The sequence below is a fragment of the Neoarius graeffei genome, chromosome 6, assembly GCF_027579695.1.
Source record: "Neoarius graeffei isolate fNeoGra1 chromosome 6, fNeoGra1.pri, whole genome shotgun sequence".
NCBI lineage: Eukaryota > Metazoa > Chordata > Actinopteri > Siluriformes > Ariidae > Neoarius > Neoarius graeffei.
Genome location: NC_083574.1, coordinates 98,275,851 through 98,296,984, shown reverse-complemented (window position 1 = coordinate 98,296,984; position 21,134 = coordinate 98,275,851). Strand labels below are relative to the sequence as shown.

Sequence of the window (21,134 nt, the reverse complement as noted above, 5' to 3'; positions counted from 1 at the left end):
CTTGTTCTGGAGTTTAAGATCCCTGTTCTTGGCTGCAGGAGTGGAATCCAATGTGCTCTTCTGTTGCATGCTGAGATGCTTTTCTGCTCACCGCGGTTGTAAAAAGTGATTATATGGGTTACTACAGGGCATCCCAAAAAAAAAAAAGCCCACATTTTGACTCCTCACATACTTGCCAACTTTTCAAAATTCTCATGGGGGGATAAAAGTGCGTGAACGACATTTTCAATTGGACGAGGGTCTGATGCGCGGCTGAAACGATAAAAACGGGATCCCGATTAATTGCAAACCATTTGAAATTTATACAATTAAAGAGTTTTTGAATTGTTGATATGGGATTCATGTATCAGGCCTGAGAGAGCTCGGAGTGAAAAATCTGAAATAATACTCGTCTTGAATTTGAATATAATAACAGTGAAAGGGAAGTCTCAAATCAGATTTTTAGCTGAAAAATCTCTTGCCTGAATATTGTATCCATACAGAGACCCACAGAAAATAATATGAGTAGCATGCTGTGTGAGCACAATCGCTCTCAGGCATGTTAAAATGTAAATAACTTTTCTAGAATTTCACAAAAACTCATTGAATTTTCAGCATTGTAAGAGAACTCCCTGAAGTATTATTCAGCAAAACCCCAGAATGATAGCACAAATCTAGAATTTTTAACAGAATTTTAGTTCTTAAAATTTAACGTAATTATGGACGTCACGCGTAACGTTTACACCCGTGAAAAATCACTTTGAATGCTGTTTTGAAAGTTTTGATCAAATATTCTCTATAATAATAAAAAAAAATAAAAAATAATTCGCTTAAATATTATAAACAGTCTTTTACTGTATCAAAAATAATTTTGATAAAGCAAGGAAATTCGGAAGAAAGTTTTGTTTTTTCTTTTGCTTGTTGTGCGCGTCACGCTACCAAAATCTAACTAACCCCTTCACGAACAATTCCAACTTTCATGGACTTGTAGCGCGAATAAACCTTTAAAAAATATATATATATAATACTTCTCACCCAGTAAATTAGAATCCTGGTGATTTATATCCTCGTAGCTTCAGTAGATCTAGAGATTTAGTTGATTTAGTAAATCCCAAACGCTGTGAAACACGCCAGCCATCTATGGTGAGAAGTGCTGCTGTAGCTGAGAAACTCTCGCTTCCAACTAACTCCGTGACCCACACCAAAATAACACTGTCACGCTCATCACTTAAGGATGATTTATGCCAAGTTTCACGGAAAAATACAGCGAAATAAACTTGCTAGAAGCATTTTTCAAAATCCCAAACATTATGAAACATTTCTTGTAGGGTTTCAGGTTACAAATTTCGAGAATAGAGAAATTGTGGCGCAAAAGTTTGCCACTAAACTCGCGAAAATACTCCATCCTAGCGAGTTTCACAACCGAACTAGGCTATGTGACAGTCCATGACCACCCAGGAATGTTCTAGAAGGCACGCTTCTAGGCACGTGTGATCGAGAAAGACGCCACGTGAAGGTAGTAAAGGTAGTATTTCCACTGTCTTATGACGTTTTTGCTTGTTTTAGCGCGATAAACAATGCATTATGGGTAATCATTAAAATGCTGATTTCAAGGTTAAAATGGGTAAAAACAACTAATTTATATAGATATTGTAAAAATTGTGCCTAACAGTTATTTCAGTACATAAAATCAAAACATGAATTTTTAATTTTTTTTCCCTATGTTACACCGTTGTGCATCTATAGCACGCTACTCATCATAACACAAGTGATGCTTTAGAAGAATGTTTATCATTTGTTGAAATAGTCACAGTGAGAAAGTATTACTGGATTGCATCAAATGTGTTTTCCTTCTGTAAGCTCATGTAAAAATACAGAGATCTATAATATCATATATACACTAAGTAACTTTAAAAACGCACATTGATAAAACTTGCTGAATTCGTGCTGAGTTTATCTCAAGAAGAAAAGAAATATATCACAATGGAAAAATAACTTCGTTCCGCCCGAATAAGTTCCAAATCTGTGCTCAAATCAGAATTTAAGGGAGTTGTACTCAATAACGTACAATATGACTCGGGTAGTCAATGACATGGACAGGCTTTCATTTTCAAACAAATTTTGCATACACTGTACACACACAATCTTGCCTATAAATACCCGGGGGAAATGATGGGAAAATTGTCATTATTGAAGATGCCACGCCGAAGCCAAAATCAACGTGAACAGGCCATCAGGATGTCGCGTGCCGGAAGTACACAGACAGAGGTCGCTCGGCACTTCGGTGTTCATCATTCGACCATTTCCCGTTTGAGTCAGCGTTACAGACAGACAGGGAGCACCAGGGATCGTCCACGCCCTGGTCAGCCTCGAGTCACGACGCCAGTTCAGGATCAGCACATCAGGCTAGCTCACCTCCGTGACAGATTCCTGACACCCTCAGTCACTGCTGCTGAGACCCCTGGACGACACAGACCCAGAATCTCCAGCATGACGGTCCGAACATGGACCAACTGTCACTTTGAATTTTTTTATTGTGAATTAATTCTTGAGTTTGACAGTAAATGTCCTTTATCGATGTTTCAAGACGTGTGTGCATTACATACAATATCATACATTTCAAATATACAGTATGCATGGATCTAAAGTGATATCGTGTTGAATTCCATTGTGCGTTTTTAAAGTTACTTAGTATAAATTACATTTTAATAAGATTTAACCAAAATAGTAACAACTCAATTAAATAAATACTGCACTGTCTTAGTACGACTAAAATGCATCTCTCTCACTAAACACTTTCCAACAGAATGTTTAAAAAGCGCTAGAAATCCGATCCAAATCCGATCGGAATGCAGCAAAGGAATGTGCTCATTTGCAAACTTTGACTGAAAGTTTTCAAACTAAATGTAAAAATGGCTCTATAAATACTACCATACTATCAAAATATACAGAGGTGATTCTAGAGTCTGTTGTGGCCCCAAGCAAGGCCCTTCTGACCAGTGTTCATCACCAATATGTTATAAATAATCTGACACCAACGAAAAATGTATGAAACCAAAAACTTTTTTAAATTCCAAATGTGAAAATACAAAATGGTAAAGAACAAAAACAATAAAAAACAAAATAAATAAACCTTCGGGCCCCGACTCTCAGGGGGGCCCCTGGGCCAGGGGGCCCCAAGCAGTTGCCTGCCTTGCCTGTTCACAAGCTGCGCATCTGAAAATATACTCCACAAAGAAATTCACTGGAATGCAAAATTTTAGTACAATCAAAATACACTCACTAGTAATCTTTCACTTAAAACTCGATCAAAATCATAAATTCAATAAACAATATACAATAAACAAACTCAAAATAGCACTAAGACACTCCCACACTATTCAAATACACTCAGCAAACACATTCTCTGTCCTGCAAAATTTCACTAAACGCTTTAGAAGGTGTACAGTTTGTTTCTGAAATGGTCCGGAAGACCAGTTTAATTTCACACTCAAATGTCCATTCTATTCTGATTTAAGGTGTCTTTACCTTAAAATGTGGAACTGGCTGGTCGAACATTTGCTTATCCATGGAAATTCATTCCCCCATGCAACCTGGGATTTGCATTCAAGTTTTTGCCGTGTGGTATTGGGTTTAGTGGCCATGATGGATGAATGAATGAATGAATGAATGAATGGTTGTAAAAAATGTCGGACAGCCCGGGTGAATCCTACGTTACGGAAGTGACTGCCGTTCTGTTCGTTGATTGGTTAAAAATCAGTTGACGTCAGCAGTGTTTCTCATACGATTCTGATTGGACATAATCGGGAGTATTTTTAACTTGGCGGTAGGGATTTCCCAAAACCGGGAGATTATCCAGTTTTTAACAAATTCGATCGGGAGGCGGGAGACGGAGGCTAAAATCAGGAGCCTCCTGCCGAAATCGGGAGGGTTGGCAAATATGTCCTCATAACTCATTGGATTTTCCGTTTCTTTTCCGATCAAATTAACCCCAATAATGGCAGAAGTACGACTAAGTTTTGAAGAAAGAAAATTTATCATAAAGTGCTACTGGAAGCACAAAATCATTATGGAAGTGCAAAAAAAAATTTAGAAGACATTTTCACAAAGATCCACCAACGCGACGCACCATTGCTCACATCCAAAACAAGTTTGAATGTGCATGACGTCCATAAGGAGCGTTCAGGAAGACCACGGTCATCACCCAGCCCCGCAAAGGAAAATCAATTGCTGGAAACCCTCAACCGATCCCCACAGAAATCTGTACGACACCTGGCTCGTGAGACAGGAATCCCAAAATCAAGCGCCCATCGCATTTTGAAGCGAGTTCATTGGAAATGTTACATTCCAACATTAATCCACGCTCGAAATGAAGACAATCCTCATCTCATCTCATTATCTGTAGCCGCTTTATCCTGTTCTACAGGGTCGCAGGCAAGCTGGATCCTATCCCAGCTGACTACGGGCGAAAGGCGGGGTACACCCTGGACAAGTCGCCAGGTCATCACAGGGCTGACACATAGACACAGACAACCATTCACACTCACATTCACACCTACGCTCAATTTAGAGTCACCAGTTAACCTAACCTGCATGTCTTTGGACGAAACCGGAGCACCCGGAGGAAACCCACGCGGACACGGGGAGAACATGCAAACTCCGCACAGAAAGGCCCTCGCCGGCCACGGGGCTCGAACCCGGACCTTCTTGCTGTGAGGCGACAGCGCTAACCACTACACCACCGTGCCGCCCTGAAGACGATTGGACACCCTGTATATCCTTCCTGTCAAAAAAAAGCTCAAACCACCTCAAATCTGGCCATTTTCTGATCTCTGACCTCGCTTATCAACAAGACGTTTGTTTTTTCCGCCCACAGAACTGTCGCTCACTCAACTTGACGTTTTTCGCACCATTCTGTGTAAACTCTAGAGACTGCTGTGTGAGAAAAGTCCAGGAGATCAGCAAACCAGCAGTCCATCTGGCTCAAACCAACACCCATACCACAGTGACAGAACGTCACACTTCACTGTGAGATCACAATTCCCATTCTGATGTTTGAGCATTGTGAACATTAAAGGAGAACTGAAGGCTAATTTTTTATTCTCAAAATTCTATTTCTCATTTTACTAAATATCGGAATGCATGTTTGATCGCTATTTTGTCGCTGCTATAGGAAGTTCTGAGTGTTTGAAATATGCTCTGTAATATATCAGTCCGTATGTCAAAGCAATGGCCGTAAACGAGATTCGTTGAGACCTGTGCGAGACATCGTAGGACGGAAGTAAAACGTACAGCGGAAATCAAAGCGACCGACATCTGCTGACGTTCCCTGGGTCTGAAATCGCTCACTCGTTCACTACTCCCTACTCACTAGCCTATATAGGGAATTACTCTATAGAGGACTATACAGTGAGCTCATTGGTAAATGAAAAAAAACGCTTTCGGACACTAGTCCATCGCGCTGGTATTTACGTCATTACTGTCGCACAATTAAAACGTGCCAGATCAGTCGGCTGGTGGGTTTCAAAATAATAAATACATATTATACTGAGCGCATTTCCCACATTAATCAACACAAAGTACCTGCAGCTTTCAGTTCTTTTAAATCAAGGATGAATACTTTCTTCTTCACCGCGGCCTTTTATTAAATCACATTTGAAACTTTTAATTTGATTTCTTTCAGCACGACCGCAATGCATGATGGGATATATTGCTTTGGTTAGTGACCATCGTTGTACACTACTTTTCGTGATGCATTGTGGGATACTTTGAGTGCACTATATAGGGTGTAAATAATCCTCACTAAGGTTTCGGACAGCACTACAAAATGGCGTCCTCGCTATATAGTATAGTGCCCTGTATAGTGAGTAGGGAGCGATTTCAGACACCGGGAAAGTGACCGGCATCTGCCAACGTTGTCAAAAGACGCGCGCGCCCTCTTTCGAATGCAGACGTAATCAAGCCGGAAGTTGTGTTTGTTTTGATAGCGATCAGGAAAGTTTGAAAAAAGTAGGCAGTAATCGTCATTTAAACTCGTTTTTGTGCAATACTTCGTTTGGAAAACAGTTTTCAAAATGGCGGCACCGACACCTGGCTGACACTTCTTCATGTTTCGAAGTCTCACACAAGTCTCGTGAAGATCGCGCGGATAAGCGACGCCTGCCGTGGACCAAACGCACTAAATTCAACACGGCTAAAAACCGAATAGGCCGATAAGTATAATATTTAACTGCGATTAGTTGCCAATACGAGTCATGATATAAGGTTACTAAAACCGAAAATGTAATTAAATAAAAACACGTTAATTAAGAAATAAAGCAAGTTTAAAAATGACTTCAGTTCTCCTTTAACTGAAGCTTGTGATTTGATGTTGAGGGATCGGCTGATTAGAGAACTGCATAAACACAGCTGCAGGCAGATGTTGGGGTGTTCCTAATAAAGTATCTGGTGAGTATATGATGTACAGTTGCAGTCAGAAGTTTACATACACTTATCAAGAACATGAATGTGATGCTAATCTCGGGCTTTTGAGGATTTCTTTGTACGGTTCGTCTTCTGTAGCAGAATGATGATACGACATACAGAATTTCATGCACAAGTTATTTATTTATAGCCTAGTAAATTAGACCCACCCGCCTAGCGGCCAAAAATATTTTTTGCCTACGAGTGGGTCTAGCCTCGGACCATATCAACAACACACCCCGGGCATCAAATCGTGCCCGCCAATCACAACGCAAGGTTTTTGTTTGGATTCTTTGGGCGGGCTTTTGCAGGAGTGACGACAAAGCTGCGCGACGCTGGAGAAAGCACAGCAGGAAAGATGGCTACGGCTAGTGAACAGCGCGCGTTTGACTCCGCTTTGGAATCAGTTTTAGAAGAATTAGACTTGGAGTTTTCGTTGAAACATGAGCAGGAAGAGGCTCTCCGCTCATTCCTTTTCAAGAAGGACGTTTTCGCCGTTTTGCCGACCGGCTATGGCAAAAGTCTGATCTACCAGCTGGCTCCGCTCGTAGCCAAAAGGATGGGGCTAGTTTGTGCAGTACGAAGAATTAATAAACAGCTTTGAAACATTACTTTTTGATTGTTTCTTATTTTCCCGTTATTTTAAATTTAAGGGAAATTATTTCACCAAACACCACTAAATAAAAACTCTCAAAAACAGTTTAAGCAAACCCTTGAAAAACACTTGAAAAAAATAAGAGTGTATGTTAAGTATGTGGTACAGACTCTAAACTTGGTCATTATCTCCAAACTTCTTAATATCTAGAACCTGTTTATTAATTAATACGCATTTTGAAAAATTATTTATTTCAAGGTCTCCCCCACTGCTTTCTGTCGCTCTGACTACGTCACAGTTGCGCTGATTGGTCAGAGCGTTGGCCTATACGCACAGAGACAGTTTGAAAGACAACGGGTTGTTCCTACCCACACCCTTCGGAAATGTCTACGACCGAGACCAGACTAAATATTCACATTTAGTCTGGCTTGCCAGGCTAATTTATTTATTCTGGAATTCCTGAACTCAACACAGGGTCAAAATTATACGTACAACTACTTAGATTGTTAATTCAGTGGCGCTGAAACCACAAAATGTCTTCACTTGCCAGCCTCTTAACTTCCTCTTCATGATGATGAGTGACTATAGCTGGCAGCTTCTCAGTGCACAACATAAAAAGGGTTTGTGTGACGAGTACAGGTTATTGGGAGGTGTAGACACTTTACCAAGGTCCAGGTGAAGACCCAAACTGTCACCTTCAGCTGAGAGGAAATTGGTTGAGATGGTCAGAAACAACCCAGGAACCACCAAGGCACAGGCCTGCCATGAACTGGAAGCTGCTGGAACACCAGGGTCACTGTCTACAAGTCGAGAGAGTTTTACATCACCATGGACTGAGAGGCTGCTGCTGCCTGAGAAAGACGCCCCTGCTCCAAAATCCACACCTAAAACTTGCAGCTGATCACATGGACAAAGAAAAAGGTTCTGGAGAAAAAAGTTTGGCCACAATGACCAAAGCTATGTTTGGAGGAGCAAAGGTGAAGCATTCAACCCCAAGAACACTGTAATGATAACTGTGAAGAAGCACGGTGGTGGGAGCATCAGGCTCTGGGGCTGTTTTGCTGCCAGGTGAACTGCACAAAGTGGATTTAATCATGAAGAACCTCAGAATTCTTCAGCATAACCTCAAGCCATCAGTTAGATGATGGAAACTTGGACACAGTTGTGTGTTCCAACAGGACAATGATCTCAAAAACGCACATCAGAGCTGGTTGTGGAGGATAAAACAAGCGGACATTAAGCTTAAAACAAGTCCTGACCTCAACACTATTGAAAACAGGTGGGTCTGAGACAGAAAACACACAATTTAATAGAAGTCTACCAATTCTGCCAAGAAGAACGGACAAATACACAAGCAGAATTCTGACAGAAGTTTGCTGATGGTGAACAAAAGCATCTGGTCCAGGGGAAACTCGTTAAAGGACATTGAAGAAATATTAAGAGCACTGTATGAATGATTTCGACCCACTGTTGTTCAGAAAACCCAAAATAAATATAAACTTGTGCATTTCTCCGGTTCCTCTTTCACAACTTCAGCTCCTGTGGGTCGTTAGTTCACATTTACTGTTTGATGCTTTGGAAACTTATAACTATGGTTTCATTTTCTCCCGTCATACACGACCTCTCGTTAAAGCGTGTATTAAAAAAAAGACGGTATGAAGAAAAATAAAGCTTGGAAGGACGCATCACATGCCCCTTTTCCACCAAAGCAGTTCCAGGGCTGGTTCGGGGCCAGTGCTTAGTTTGGAACCGGGTTTTCTGTTTCCACTGACAAAGAACTGGCTCTGGGGCCAGAAAAACCGGTTCCAGGCTAGCACCAACTCTCTGCTGGGCCAGAGGAAAGAACCGCTTACGTCAGTGGGGGGGCGGAGTTGTTAAGACCAACAACAATAACAAGACCGCGAAAGATCGCCATTTTTAAGCGACGAGAAGCAGCGGCTGTACAAACGCGAAGTCAGCCATTATTATTATTGTTGCTGCTTCTTCCGCGTTGTTTTTGCTTCGATTTTTGCGCCAAGGTTTATGCAAACGTAGCGACGTAACTGACGTATACAGCGACATAATGACGTATACAGCGACGTAACTGACGTATACAGCGACGTAATGACGTGGCTTCCCTTAGCACCGTGAGCTATGGAAAAGCAAACTGGTTCTCAGCTGGCTCGCAAGTTGAACGAGTTGTGAACCAGCACCAGCACCAGCCCCGAACCAGCCCTGGAACTGATTTGGTGGAAAAGGGGTGAGAGAGAGAGAGAGAGAGAGAGAGAGAGAGAGATCGCTGGTGTCTCTGGCGAGTGCATGTAGCTAATATTGTTAGCCTGACACCAAAGCAGAGTGTGTAACATAAATCTCACACACACATACGCAATTTTCACACCGATTAGTGCGTTATTCGATTTATGGTTAACTAGTTGGCTGTAGGTTGTACATTTTGGCTTCTGCCTTTTCTCACTGGAATAAAAAAGTTGAACAGGCCACGCCTCCAAGAAACGCCATCTGCTGCATCAGTTCAGTACGAGAAACAACCTCCGCTCAGCATGCGGCCTCTAGTGCAAACACACAACTGCTAGTGAACATGGAGCCTCTGTGTGTGTGTGTGTGTGTGTGTGTGTGTGTGTGTAAGTTGGGTCCTCTGGGAGAACCTGTCCCAGAACCCGGCTCCTAGCAACAGACAGGCGTGAACACGAGAACTGTGTGTAAAAATAGAAGCTCATCATGAACTGCTTCACACGTCGATGGAGAAGCTACTGCCAACACACACACACACACACACACACAGCTCGCCCACCAATCACTGCTGTGAACACATCTGCTCTCCTTTTTCTCTCTCCGTCCGCCATGCTGATCTCTTTCCCCCCACACACACTTATAGCAGTTTCGCATTGTGTAAATCACACACTCGTCCGTCGCAGTAGCACCATTTGTACATAAACATCTTCATAAATTAATTACATCATGGGCTAATTTGCATATTCACCGAATCATCACTTTCATTTGCATGTTTCTTATCGACGGCGTGATTCTGATATAAAAACTGCACGAACTCATCACCACTGAAACCATCTGAAGAGAGTTTCAGTCGAGGCTTGCGTCAAACCCATCTCCTCCTCCGCTCTCAGGCCTGAGCTCGAGGATCACGACATTTTCCCCAATAACGGATTTTCATAAACACCACATTTCCTGCGCAAATGATCCCGTGAACAATTTACGAGTTATTCTGATTCAGTCATGAAGGAGATACGGATGAGAACTTAATTATCCACGCAAGTGCTTAATGATGCTTCCTGAAACGTGCCGTCTGGAGGTGGTTGCTTATCCTGGACTCGGATTGGTCAGCAGGTGTCGATTAGTTTCCTCTGACGGCAGCTCGGACAGTGCAGGTTTAGATTAATGCTCTCGCGCCGATACGTATGGTTTCTATAGTAACCGCTCACTCACAGGGACTCGTGCAGCAGACGTTTAAACCGCGATTTTAAAGGAAGAGGTTTCTGTACCGTTGATGGAAGGAGTCTCCAGTGTCAGGAAGTCAGAGATAAAACTGGAACGTTCACCATGTTCAGGACAGGAGGAGTTTATACACGGCACGGTTTACTGGTGAAACAACCAGCGACACTTTCCTCTGGTCTTATTAACGGGGGGGGGGGGGGGGGGGGGGGGGGGGGGGGTATACTGTACGTATCTTCAGTAAAAGACAGACGTGATCCTTCAGCTCTTCATGTGATGAGCTCGGAATAGAATTTGTTTCTTTTTTGTTTTCCTTCAAGAACGAATGATACAATACTTTCTGTTCATTCAATAATAAACTGCAGCAAATCATTCAAATCCATTTAGAAAAGGAACAAGAGCTGGCGCACAATGTGTGTGTGAGAGAGAGACAGACAGACAGACAGACAGACAGAGAAGTGAGAGACAGACAGACAGTCAGAGAGAGTGAGAAAGACAAAGAGAGAGCGAGACAGACAGACAAGAGAGACAGAAAGAGAGAGACAGACAAAGTGAGACACAGACAGTCAGAGAGAGAGACAGACAGACACAGAGTGAAAGATGGACAGACAGTCAGAGACTGAGAAAGAAAGTGTGAGAAAGACAGACAGAGAGAGACAGACAGAGTGAAACATGGACAGAGAGAGACAGAAACAGTGTGAGACACAGACAGACAGAGAGAGAGAGACAGACACAGTCAGAGACTGAGAAAGAAAGTGTGAGAAAGACAGAGAGCGAGACAGACAGACGAGAGAGAGAGAGACAGAGTGAAAGATGGACAGAAAGTGTGAGAGAGACAGACAAAGTGAGACACAGACAGTCAGAGAGAGACAGACAGACAGACACAGAGTGAAAGATGGACAGACAGACAGTCAGAGACTGAGAGTGTGAGAAAGACAGAGCGAGACAGACAGACAAGAGAGAGAAACAGACAGAGTGAAAGATGGACAGAGAGACAGAAAGAGTGAGACAAACAGTGTGAGACAGACAGAGAGAGAGAGACAGACAGACATGAGAGACACAGAGTGAAAGATGGACAGACAGAGAGAGACAAAACAAGAGAGACAGACAGAGAGAGAGAGAGAGAGTGAAAGATGGACAGAGACAGACAGACAGTGTGAGAGAGACAGTGTGTGTGTGTGAGAGCAGAAAGTTAATCTCCCATTATCTCAGTGTAGTCTATCACATGATGGAGGCTCATGTGAGACTCGGCTGCTTCCTCGACCCTCAACCTCAAATCCTCGAATAATGAGGCCCGTTTAATCTACAGTACAAACTCAGAGAGCAGACAAACATCCCAGAATCATCCCAGAAGGAATAAAACCCTGCGCGTGTCCTGCTCCGAGAGGAAAATAATCAGGGACAGGGAGGTGACGAAACAGCTTTACCGACTCCAACCTAAACCCGAGTGCTTTATTCCCCTCACACCGCAGCTTACAGTCACACGAAACAGGAGAGGTCCTGTTCGGACTCGGGTTCTAATGGAGATAAACAGTCGCTCGCTCACCACCTCTACTCTCTCTCTCTCTCTCTCTCTCTCTCTCTCAGGAAAAAATACATCATCTTTTCTTGCGTTACTGAGAAACCACACAGGCTGAAGATCCCAGGGGAACTGAACGTTCCAGCTTCACCTCCGACACTGGGGACTCCTTCCATAAGCGTTACACAAACACCCTTCTCCTGACAGAAAGTCAACGATTACATGATTTTCTTTCTTACATAAGAACTCCGTGTAATGATTTAATGGCGAGTCAGCAATAAACACCGAGCCGTCACAAGGAGATCATCCTGTGACCACAGGCCTCTCAAAATCCATAAAACAGCAGCTGCTTCACAAAAAATAGCCCTGACTAAACAGCGAGCACAGCCTCCTGATTAGCGTCGCGAGCAGAGGCTCGGGGGGAGACCGTGTGTGTGTGTGTGTGTGTTCTAAAGCTATGACACACTTCCTCAGGAACTCGTCCAAAAGTAACGAAGCTAAACCGATGGAATTAGCCTGAAAGACGTACATCACATCATCCACACCATGACATCACAACACACTCAGGGTGGGGATCACGATGGTCACATGACCTTAAAAAAAAAAAGCTTCCAGCTGCAAACATCATCCAACATACACACACGAGGTTCATACAGTACGAATCCCCAGGAATGTAACCGGCGTGTTCTGGGTTTTTTCCCCTCAAACGCACAGCTGGGATCATTGTGCACATTTTATTATTATTTTTACTTTTCCACTGTAGACAGATGTGAGGGACAAATACAACACGAGAACATCTGGAGTGAGTTACTGAGAAAACTGTCGAGTTCTGCCAGGCACTTGTGATAAAGATAATTAAATCCAAAGTACACTTTACAACTCGTGTTATTTCTTTCAGACATTTTGTACTAAGATGTGTAATGTCATTACATCACTAAATATAAATTAAATTTTGTATCATTTTAAATAATTTTTTTAATTATCAAAATTATCTTACTTATGGAAAAAAAAAAAAAAAAACTTTTTTTTGATAACGCACCCAACGACCACACCCTTTACTGCGGATATATAAAACATAATAAACAAGTTCACAGAAATAGTGACAAATATTTAAAATAAATGAATAAATTATATTTAATAATTGAACAGAAATCAGTAAATTCATACATTTATCAGATTACTGCGGTTTTTCCAAGTATAAAAATATATACACAAAAATAATATATAAATATTGTGGATTAAACGTCAATTGAGGAATTTTAAAATATAATTTATTCAGGACTGTGAAATAGAAATGACAAAATCCGAGGAAACAATTTTAGCAGGGGGCCTGGGGGCCGCAGGGCCCCAGAAGCTGAACAGATTTTGTGTATATTGATAGATTTGAAGCATCTCCTGAAAGCAAATATTTTCTCAACCATGCCATTTAATTTGAACTGTTATTATTATGTTGAAATAATACAATATGAACTGATTTACCTTTTAACTGATAAGGGTTCACTTGAAGAATGAAAATATCTCAATAACATACCTCATATTGTAAATTCACTTATATTCTTGTGTCGATTCGTATCAATTCATTGGGTACCATAATGTCTTTTCCAGGGGGGAAATTCTACAACCCGGATTCCAAAAAAGTTGGGACAAAGTACAAATTGTAAACAAAAATGCAATGCAATAATTTACAAATCTCAAAAACTGATATTGTATTCACAATAGAACATAGACAACATATCAAATGTCGAAAGTGAGACATTTTGAAATTTCATGCCAAATATTGGCTCATTTGAAATTTCATGACAGCAACACATCTCAAAAAAGTTGGGACAGGGGCAATAAGAGGCTGGAAAAGTTAAAGGTACAAAAAAGGAACAGCTGGAGGAGCAAATTGCAACTCATTAGGTCAATTGGCAATAGGTCATTAACATGACTGAGTATAAAAAGAGCATCTTGGAGTGGCAGCAGCTCTCAGAAGTAAAGATGGGAAGAGGATCACTGATCCCCCTAATTCTGCACCGACAAATAGTGGAGCAATATCAGAAAGGAGTTCGACAGTGTAAAATTGCAAAGAGTTTGAACATATCATCATCTACAGTGCATAATATCATCAAAAGATTCAGAGAATCTGGAAGAATCTCTGTGCGTAAGGGTCAAGGCCGGAAAACCATACTGGGTGCCCGTGATCTTCGGGCCCTTAGACGGCACTGCATCACATACAGGCATGCTTCTGTATTGGAAATCACAAAATGGGCTCAGGAATATTTCCAGAGAACATTATCTGTGAACACAATTCACCGTGCCATCCGCCGTTGCCAGCTAAAACTCTGTAGTTCAAAGAAGAAGCCGTATCTAAACATGATCCAGAAGCGCAGACGTCTTCTCTGGGCCAAGGCTCATTTAAAATGGACTGTGGCAAAGTGGAAAACTGTTCTGTGGTCAGACGAATCAAAATTTGAAGTTCTTTATGGAAATCAGGGACGCCGTGTCATTCGGACTAAAGAGGAGAAGGACGAACCGAGTTGTTATCAGCGCTCAGTTCAGAAGCCTGCATCTCTGATGGTATGGGGTTGCATTAGTGCGTGTGGCATGGGCAGCTTACACATCTGGAAAGACACCATCAATGCTGAAAGGTATATCCAGGTTCTAGAGCAACATATGCTCCCATCCAGACGACGTCTCTTTCAGGGAAGACCTTGCATTTTCCAACATGACAATGCCAAACCACATACTTTTGGTGGAGACGGTGGGGACCTCGACTGGCTATCGTAGCCTGCAGGGAATCGGCCGTCAGACATTCTGTCGCATGTCCCAGACCCGGTGAAATGTAACTGAATTGTCTTGGCCAGGCCTAAGGGTCCCATCTGCATCTCATCATTGCTGAGGAGTGTGCTCCCATCACCCAATCAAGCATCCAGCCAGAGCAGGTCATGATATATTTTTTACCATATTAACATGCCATTGTGCGTCATGCCTCATGTAAAGACTCTCGTCTCTGCGAGCCTACCACACAGATTTAATACTTGTCATTTTTAGGGCATACCTAACAACGTGTTTTCTCTCTCTCTCTCTCTCTCTCCCCCCCCCCCCCCCATCTGTCCCTCTGAGTTACATGTTTATCCTGGGATTGAGATGCTGGCCTCTTCTGCCCCTCGGACCTGCTTGATCCATCCTGGTGCCCTGTGTCTGGTCGGAGTTTTATCGCCCCACTCCTGTGAAGGACGGCCCCATGAGGACAGTTGAGGGTTATACCTGTTAAAACTGTTAATATTATAGTCAGGCTGTCTGTTGTTGCCCAAATGAGGATGGGTTCCCTTTTGAGTCTGGTTCCTCTCGAGGTTTCTTCCTCATGTCGTCTGAGGGAGTTTTTCCTTGCCACCGTCGCCACAGGCTTGCTCATTGGGGATAGATTAGGGATAAAATTAGCTCATGTTTTAAGTCGTTCAAATTCTGTAAAGCTGCTTTGCGACAATGTTTATTGTTAAAAGCGCTGTACAAATAAACTTGATTTGATTTGATTTGATACTGCATCAATTACAGCATCATGGCTGTGTAGAAGAAGGGTCCGGGTACTGAACTGGCCAGCCTGCAGTCCAGATCTTTCACCCACAGAAAACATTTGGTGCATCATAAAACGGAAGATACGACAAAAAAGACCTAAGACAGTTGAGCAACTAGAATCCTACATTAGACAAGAATGGGTTAACATTCCTATCCCTAAACTTGAGCAACTTGTCTCCTCAGTCCCCAGACGTTTACAGACTGTTGTAAAGAGAAAAGGGGATGTCTCACAGTGGGAAACATGGCCTTGTCCCAACTTTTTTGAGACGTGTTGCCATGAAATTTAAAATCACCTAATTTTTCTCTTTAAATGATACATTTTCTCAGTTTAAACATTTGATATGTCATCTATGTTCTATTCTGAATAAAATATGGAATTTTGAAACTTCCACATCATTGCATTCCGTTTTTATTTACAATTTGTACTTTGTCCCAACTTTTTTGGAATCGGGGTTGTAGACTGACTATTAAATAATAGTCACTAATGTTCTTGTTTTTGAACTGATTCAATACCAAAATGTCTTTGTTCATGTTAGACAGATTCTAGTCAAAAACTATATACAAGTCAATATTTATATTTATTTCCTTTTCTTTGTTAGCAGTTTCTTCAGCTTAGAAAGCCTACTCTTTTCTTTCTGACTTTCTATACGGCTTTTCCTTGCTCTTTTGGTCTCTCTTTCATTACATATTCATGATAACAATGAACATTATGAACAATAACAAGCTAAAACTACATCAATAATAAATGTGAACAAGATGGTCTACCTGGTAATCTATAGTTCAACAGCTTCAATTTCACCAATTCCGCATGCTTTTTTTCCTTTAACATGGTCAACCAAACGTGTTCTTCCACCAGAACCGTACTTCACATCCTGATGGCACAAGATGCAGTAAGCTTTCCCCGGTCCTTTTATCTTCCGTATGTGCTCATGGAGATATTCACTACCGGCTTTAAACTCCAGCTATCGCCAATTCCATGGATTTTTGATGCCGTTTTCCTTTAGCTTGGGCCCACCCATCCTAAGCGTGACGCAACACGAGGGCCTGTTGCGAGCTTAGTCTGGCCAGGCAAGCTATCTACAGCTCTTCCAAGCTCCCGAAAAATCGGGAACCAATCAACTTTGAGCATCTCCAACGGCCCTGGGTAGAGGCGTGTTCAAGGCACTGATGTAGTAGAACTGCGACCGGAAGCCATAGATTGTTTACAGAATCTATGCCGGAAGCGCTTCATTCATGCTTCCACATCTATTACGCATAGATGCTGTATTGAAAGCATTCAACGGGAAGTTCTCATTGAAAACGGAGCAAAGAGCAGCCCTGGAGGTATTTATTGAAAGGAAGGACGTTTTCGCCTTGCTCCCGACCGGCTTCGGTAAGAGCTTAATCTACCAGTTAGCCCCGTCGCGTCGCATACGTCAGAGGAAAGAGTGATGTGATTGGTTTAAGCTTCGTCACAGCCTTTTCTGGCTTCGACCAGTAGCAAACTGAGGCATTTCAGGGAGGCGGGTCAACCACGGGCTCTGGGAAACGGTTGGGCTTAATATCTTGGCCAGACCAATAGCTCGTAGAGCTTTGTCGCGTTAGCCAGACTAGTTTTCCTTGTCAATGTTTTTGACATCGTCGGTCTCACCGTCCTCCCTCTGAACGATGTCCCTCCGTGACGCGGACATACCGCGAAATTCTCCTTTTCAAAACCGTTGATATCGAAAGCGTGTTTAAAGAGTACAATGGTAAAACGAAAAGAACACAAGATTCGCGCCATGGTTTGTAAGCATGGCACAAATGCCGTAAACTGGTCTGTCATTGTCGCAAAAGAAAAAAAGATACCAAAAAAATTACGATGTCGTTACAGAAAGAACAATTTGCGGTAGGCTCTTTCCCAGACTCGCCGGCTCGGTGACACTCGCTGTACGAGACTACTAGCGGTCGGTAGACAACAACCCCCCCCCCCAAATTTGTTATTGCAAAATTAGATGATTTACTAAAATTATATTTTTGGCGGCCAAATTTGCGGAATTCCGCGGATTTTTCACAGCCCTGTTTATTATATATATTTTAATCCGTAAGATGTAAATGATCAGTGTGTGAAATAAAGTGAACGTTCCTCCTGAGGAAAATATCTTTCCTGATGTTCGTTACATCACCGGAGAACAAACCTGTGAATAAAATACAAAACTTTTAGCTTAAAAATATCCGATTTTCAACAAAACAGGATTCAGTGCGGAAATAAACAAGAATTAAAAATGCTTTCGGACGGAAAATTTTTTTAATTATTTGATGCATGTTGGAATAAAGGTGTAAAACAGTAAACCATTAAACATATATCAATAAATTACTTATTTTCAGCATTTCATAAATTGTTTTTTAAATCATCAAAATTACAACAATTTGAAGCAAATTCACCGTTTTCTCCCCGATACGCCACATTAACACAAAAGAAAAAATTAAACACAAGTTAGAATTTTTAAGCTGAATCACTAAATTTTTGGTCTTTTTTTGGTTCAGGAAAGAGAAAATAAAGCACCCGTGTACTGTAGAACCTGTAAACTCAATAAGAAACGTTTTAAAACGTCTTTATGATATGTGATGTAATCATGACATTCAGGTTGGGGTCATTTTTAAAGCGTCACACGTTTATACGTTGGCAAAAAAATCGTAAGGCGCAAAGTGAAGAGAAATTAAACAGCTGCGCAAGTTATAAAATGGCCAATGCCTGATGATATCATGATGTTAATATATTGCAGTATCGATATCATATTGTCAGATCACCACATCGTCCATTCCTGCGATGACATGATGACGGAATGATCAAACTTTTACTTCATCCATGAAAATCCTAAAAGATATATGTTACTTCATGGTTAGCAACATCGTCTAGCGTGAACAATTTAGCTTTGCGTAAAATGTTACGTTATGATCACATGGTCAAATAAATAAATAAATAAATAAAGTGAATAATAATCATTCCATGTTTCAAAATGATGAAAACCTTCAAGAACAACCAACCAACCAACCAACCAACCAACCAACCAAGCAGATAAAAATCCAACACTTACTTTATAAAACATATAATCCAAGTCCTGGCTCATCATTAACGAGATCAATACCTGACCGGATCGTTTAATCCCACATGAACGACGCGTTTATATTTTATTCTGCTCGAGTTAAACTATTCCGACTCTTCCTGCGACTGTTCCCAGGAGCTCTGCAGGAGCTCTGATCTACTGCCTTCCCAAGAGCAACGAGATTCCTTCAGCATCACATGAGAGATGGAAGATAAGAGCTGGTTTGTATCATGAATTTCTTAAAAGCACCAGTCATTTGCAGCTCACGTGGGGACAGACGGGTCACAGCACTGCCGAGTTCTGGTCTCCCATTGGTCAGAAGGTGATGATTAGTTTTCTATAACGGCAGCTCAGGTTTACATTACAGGCGTTTAGCAGAAGTTCTTATCCAGAGCAACGTACAGCATACCCAGAGCAGCCTGGGGAGCAGGTGGGGGTTCGGTGTCTTGCTCAAGGGCAATTCAGCCATTCCTGCTGGTCCAGGGAACTGAACCAGCAACCTTTTGGTCCCAAAATTGCTTCTCTAACCATTCAACCATGGTTCCCCCCCCCAGGTTTACGTTAATGCACTCATTCTGATACGTTATCATTTCTACTGCAACACTAAATTCATAGTGGACGCTCCACGTAAACAGAGACGCTTGTGTTAAACTTATGGACGGGGTCTCCAGTGACAATGCTTTGAAACATCACCCACACCTCCAGGTCAGACATCGCATTAGCAAGATCCACCTAGTCGATTTCTGAGTCCCGAGTCTCTTGCAATGCACTGTAGGAACATAATTTTCCTCGAATGGACAGGGCTGCTTGGTTCCCATAACAGCAGGGATTGATCGATCGATCTCACCCTTTGGGCAAATTGGAGGTGGTGCTTGGTCAGCTTTTGGAAGATCAAAGGAAGTTTGCAACAGATGCGCTCACATGTCACGTGCTCTGATCAATGGATGTTTTAGACACGTCGGGCATCCTGTCTAACCACTGTTTGTTGTCGTGAAGTTAGTGTCCACGTCTTGGATCCATGCAGCAGGATTGGCTCAATCAGCATCTTAAACAGGTAGAGTTTCTTCTCATTAGTGTGGCTGGAGTGCCAGATCTTGGCAGCCACACTAATGCCTTACAAGATTTCGCAATCCGTAATATCTCAAGTTGTCAACTTGCTTAATGCTTGCACTCGAGAGCGACTGTATCTCCTGAGGGTTTGGGGTTGTGGAGATGTCCTCGGTTTTGCTTTCATTGCAGCACAGACCCATTCGTCTTGCCGCCTTCTCAAGCGATTCTACATTCTTGACAAGTTCTGATATTAGACCAAGGTCGTCTGCAAAGTCAAGGGCTGCAAGATACCTTGCGAACGCCTCTGGCTTCGTCAAGGATGGATTTGTAGGCCCTTGTTGTTGATACTATCTAGTGATAGGCGGAGAACACAGTCCAACAGTGATGAATAGGAATGGTACAAGAGAATCACCTTGAAGGACTTCTGTATCGATGTCGAAAAATGCTGATGATAACGGTAGCCTTGGTGTTTATGTGGAGCGCTCTTATCACTTCAACGATTGGGTGTGGAATGCCATGAAGAGGAAGGATGGCAAACATGGCATCTCAACTTACTGAGAAACACCTTTTGAAGGTCTACAAAGCAAAGCTTGTAGATTGTAGATCATCCTCTCCTGAAACCTTTCTGCAGGGGATCCACAGCAGGCACAAGGTGGTTTAGAAGAAGCTTGTTGTAGATTTTAGCAGCAACTGGCGTTAGAGAAATGTCTCGGTAGTTTGGGGTGAGGATCAGGTCTCCTTTCTTGGGTATGGGTATGATAACAGATTTCTGCCATGCTGATGGTGGTACCACCGTTTGGAATGTACGGTGTGGTTACAGATTTGAAGCAGAAGGTCATGGAACACTGGATCTTTCCAAATAAGGTTTGGGATATTATCAAGGTCAAGTGATTTATTGACTTTCACGGTCTTGACGGCATCACAGAGTTCCTGGATGGTGAACGGAGACGTAGTAGCTCAGTAATCTGGGTAAGTGGTAAATCCATGCTGCCAGAGGTTTCCGGTTGACCAGCCAGGAGGTTTTGGAAACGTAATAACCGATTCTCCTTCCGCTTTAATACAAATCGATGGTCTGCTTTTTCGTCCAGGAAGATCTTGATTTGTAACAGTCAGAGGTAAAGCTGGAACTTTAAAATTTCCAACATCTTCAGGACAGAGGAGGAGTTTACAGCTTCTTCGAAATGTTTCATTTTATTAACTTAAAAAGCGAGGCTGGTGATTTAAAGACTGTTTATCGCTGCTATAACGGACACATGAACAGGAACTAACAACATTAAACGCAACAATAAACATAAAAAGCACGACGTGGTAAAAAAAATCGTAACTGGGAGACTGCTGTGCTAGAACAGGAAGTGCTGTACACACACAAAAAAAAATAACTTCCAGATGTACTGTTAAAGGATAAAACAAAAACACACCATCGTTACTCACTTACTGGTTTGCTTCATCGTTGCTCATTTGC

At 42.1% G+C, this 21,134-nt stretch overlaps 1 protein-coding gene across 5 annotated transcripts in view; it reads right to left on the bottom strand.

The window, feature by feature from the left end:
• Positions 1-21,134, bottom strand: part of myo5aa (myosin VAa) — a 155,711-nt gene that overhangs the window by 131,516 nt on the left and 3,061 nt on the right. For 3 of the 5 annotated variants that reach the window (XM_060924220.1, XM_060924222.1, XM_060924223.1), the window contains exon 1: positions 3,508-4,004. The exons of 1 other annotated variant lie outside the window; for it this stretch is intronic. In XM_060924220.1, the coding sequence (XP_060780203.1) occupies positions 3,508-3,549 (42 nt within the window). In that variant the 5' untranslated portion in view covers positions 3,550-4,004. Of the gene's footprint in view, positions 1-3,507; positions 4,007-21,134 lie in introns of those variants that run through there. One more of the 5 variants, XM_060924225.1, reaches the window with a different exon arrangement.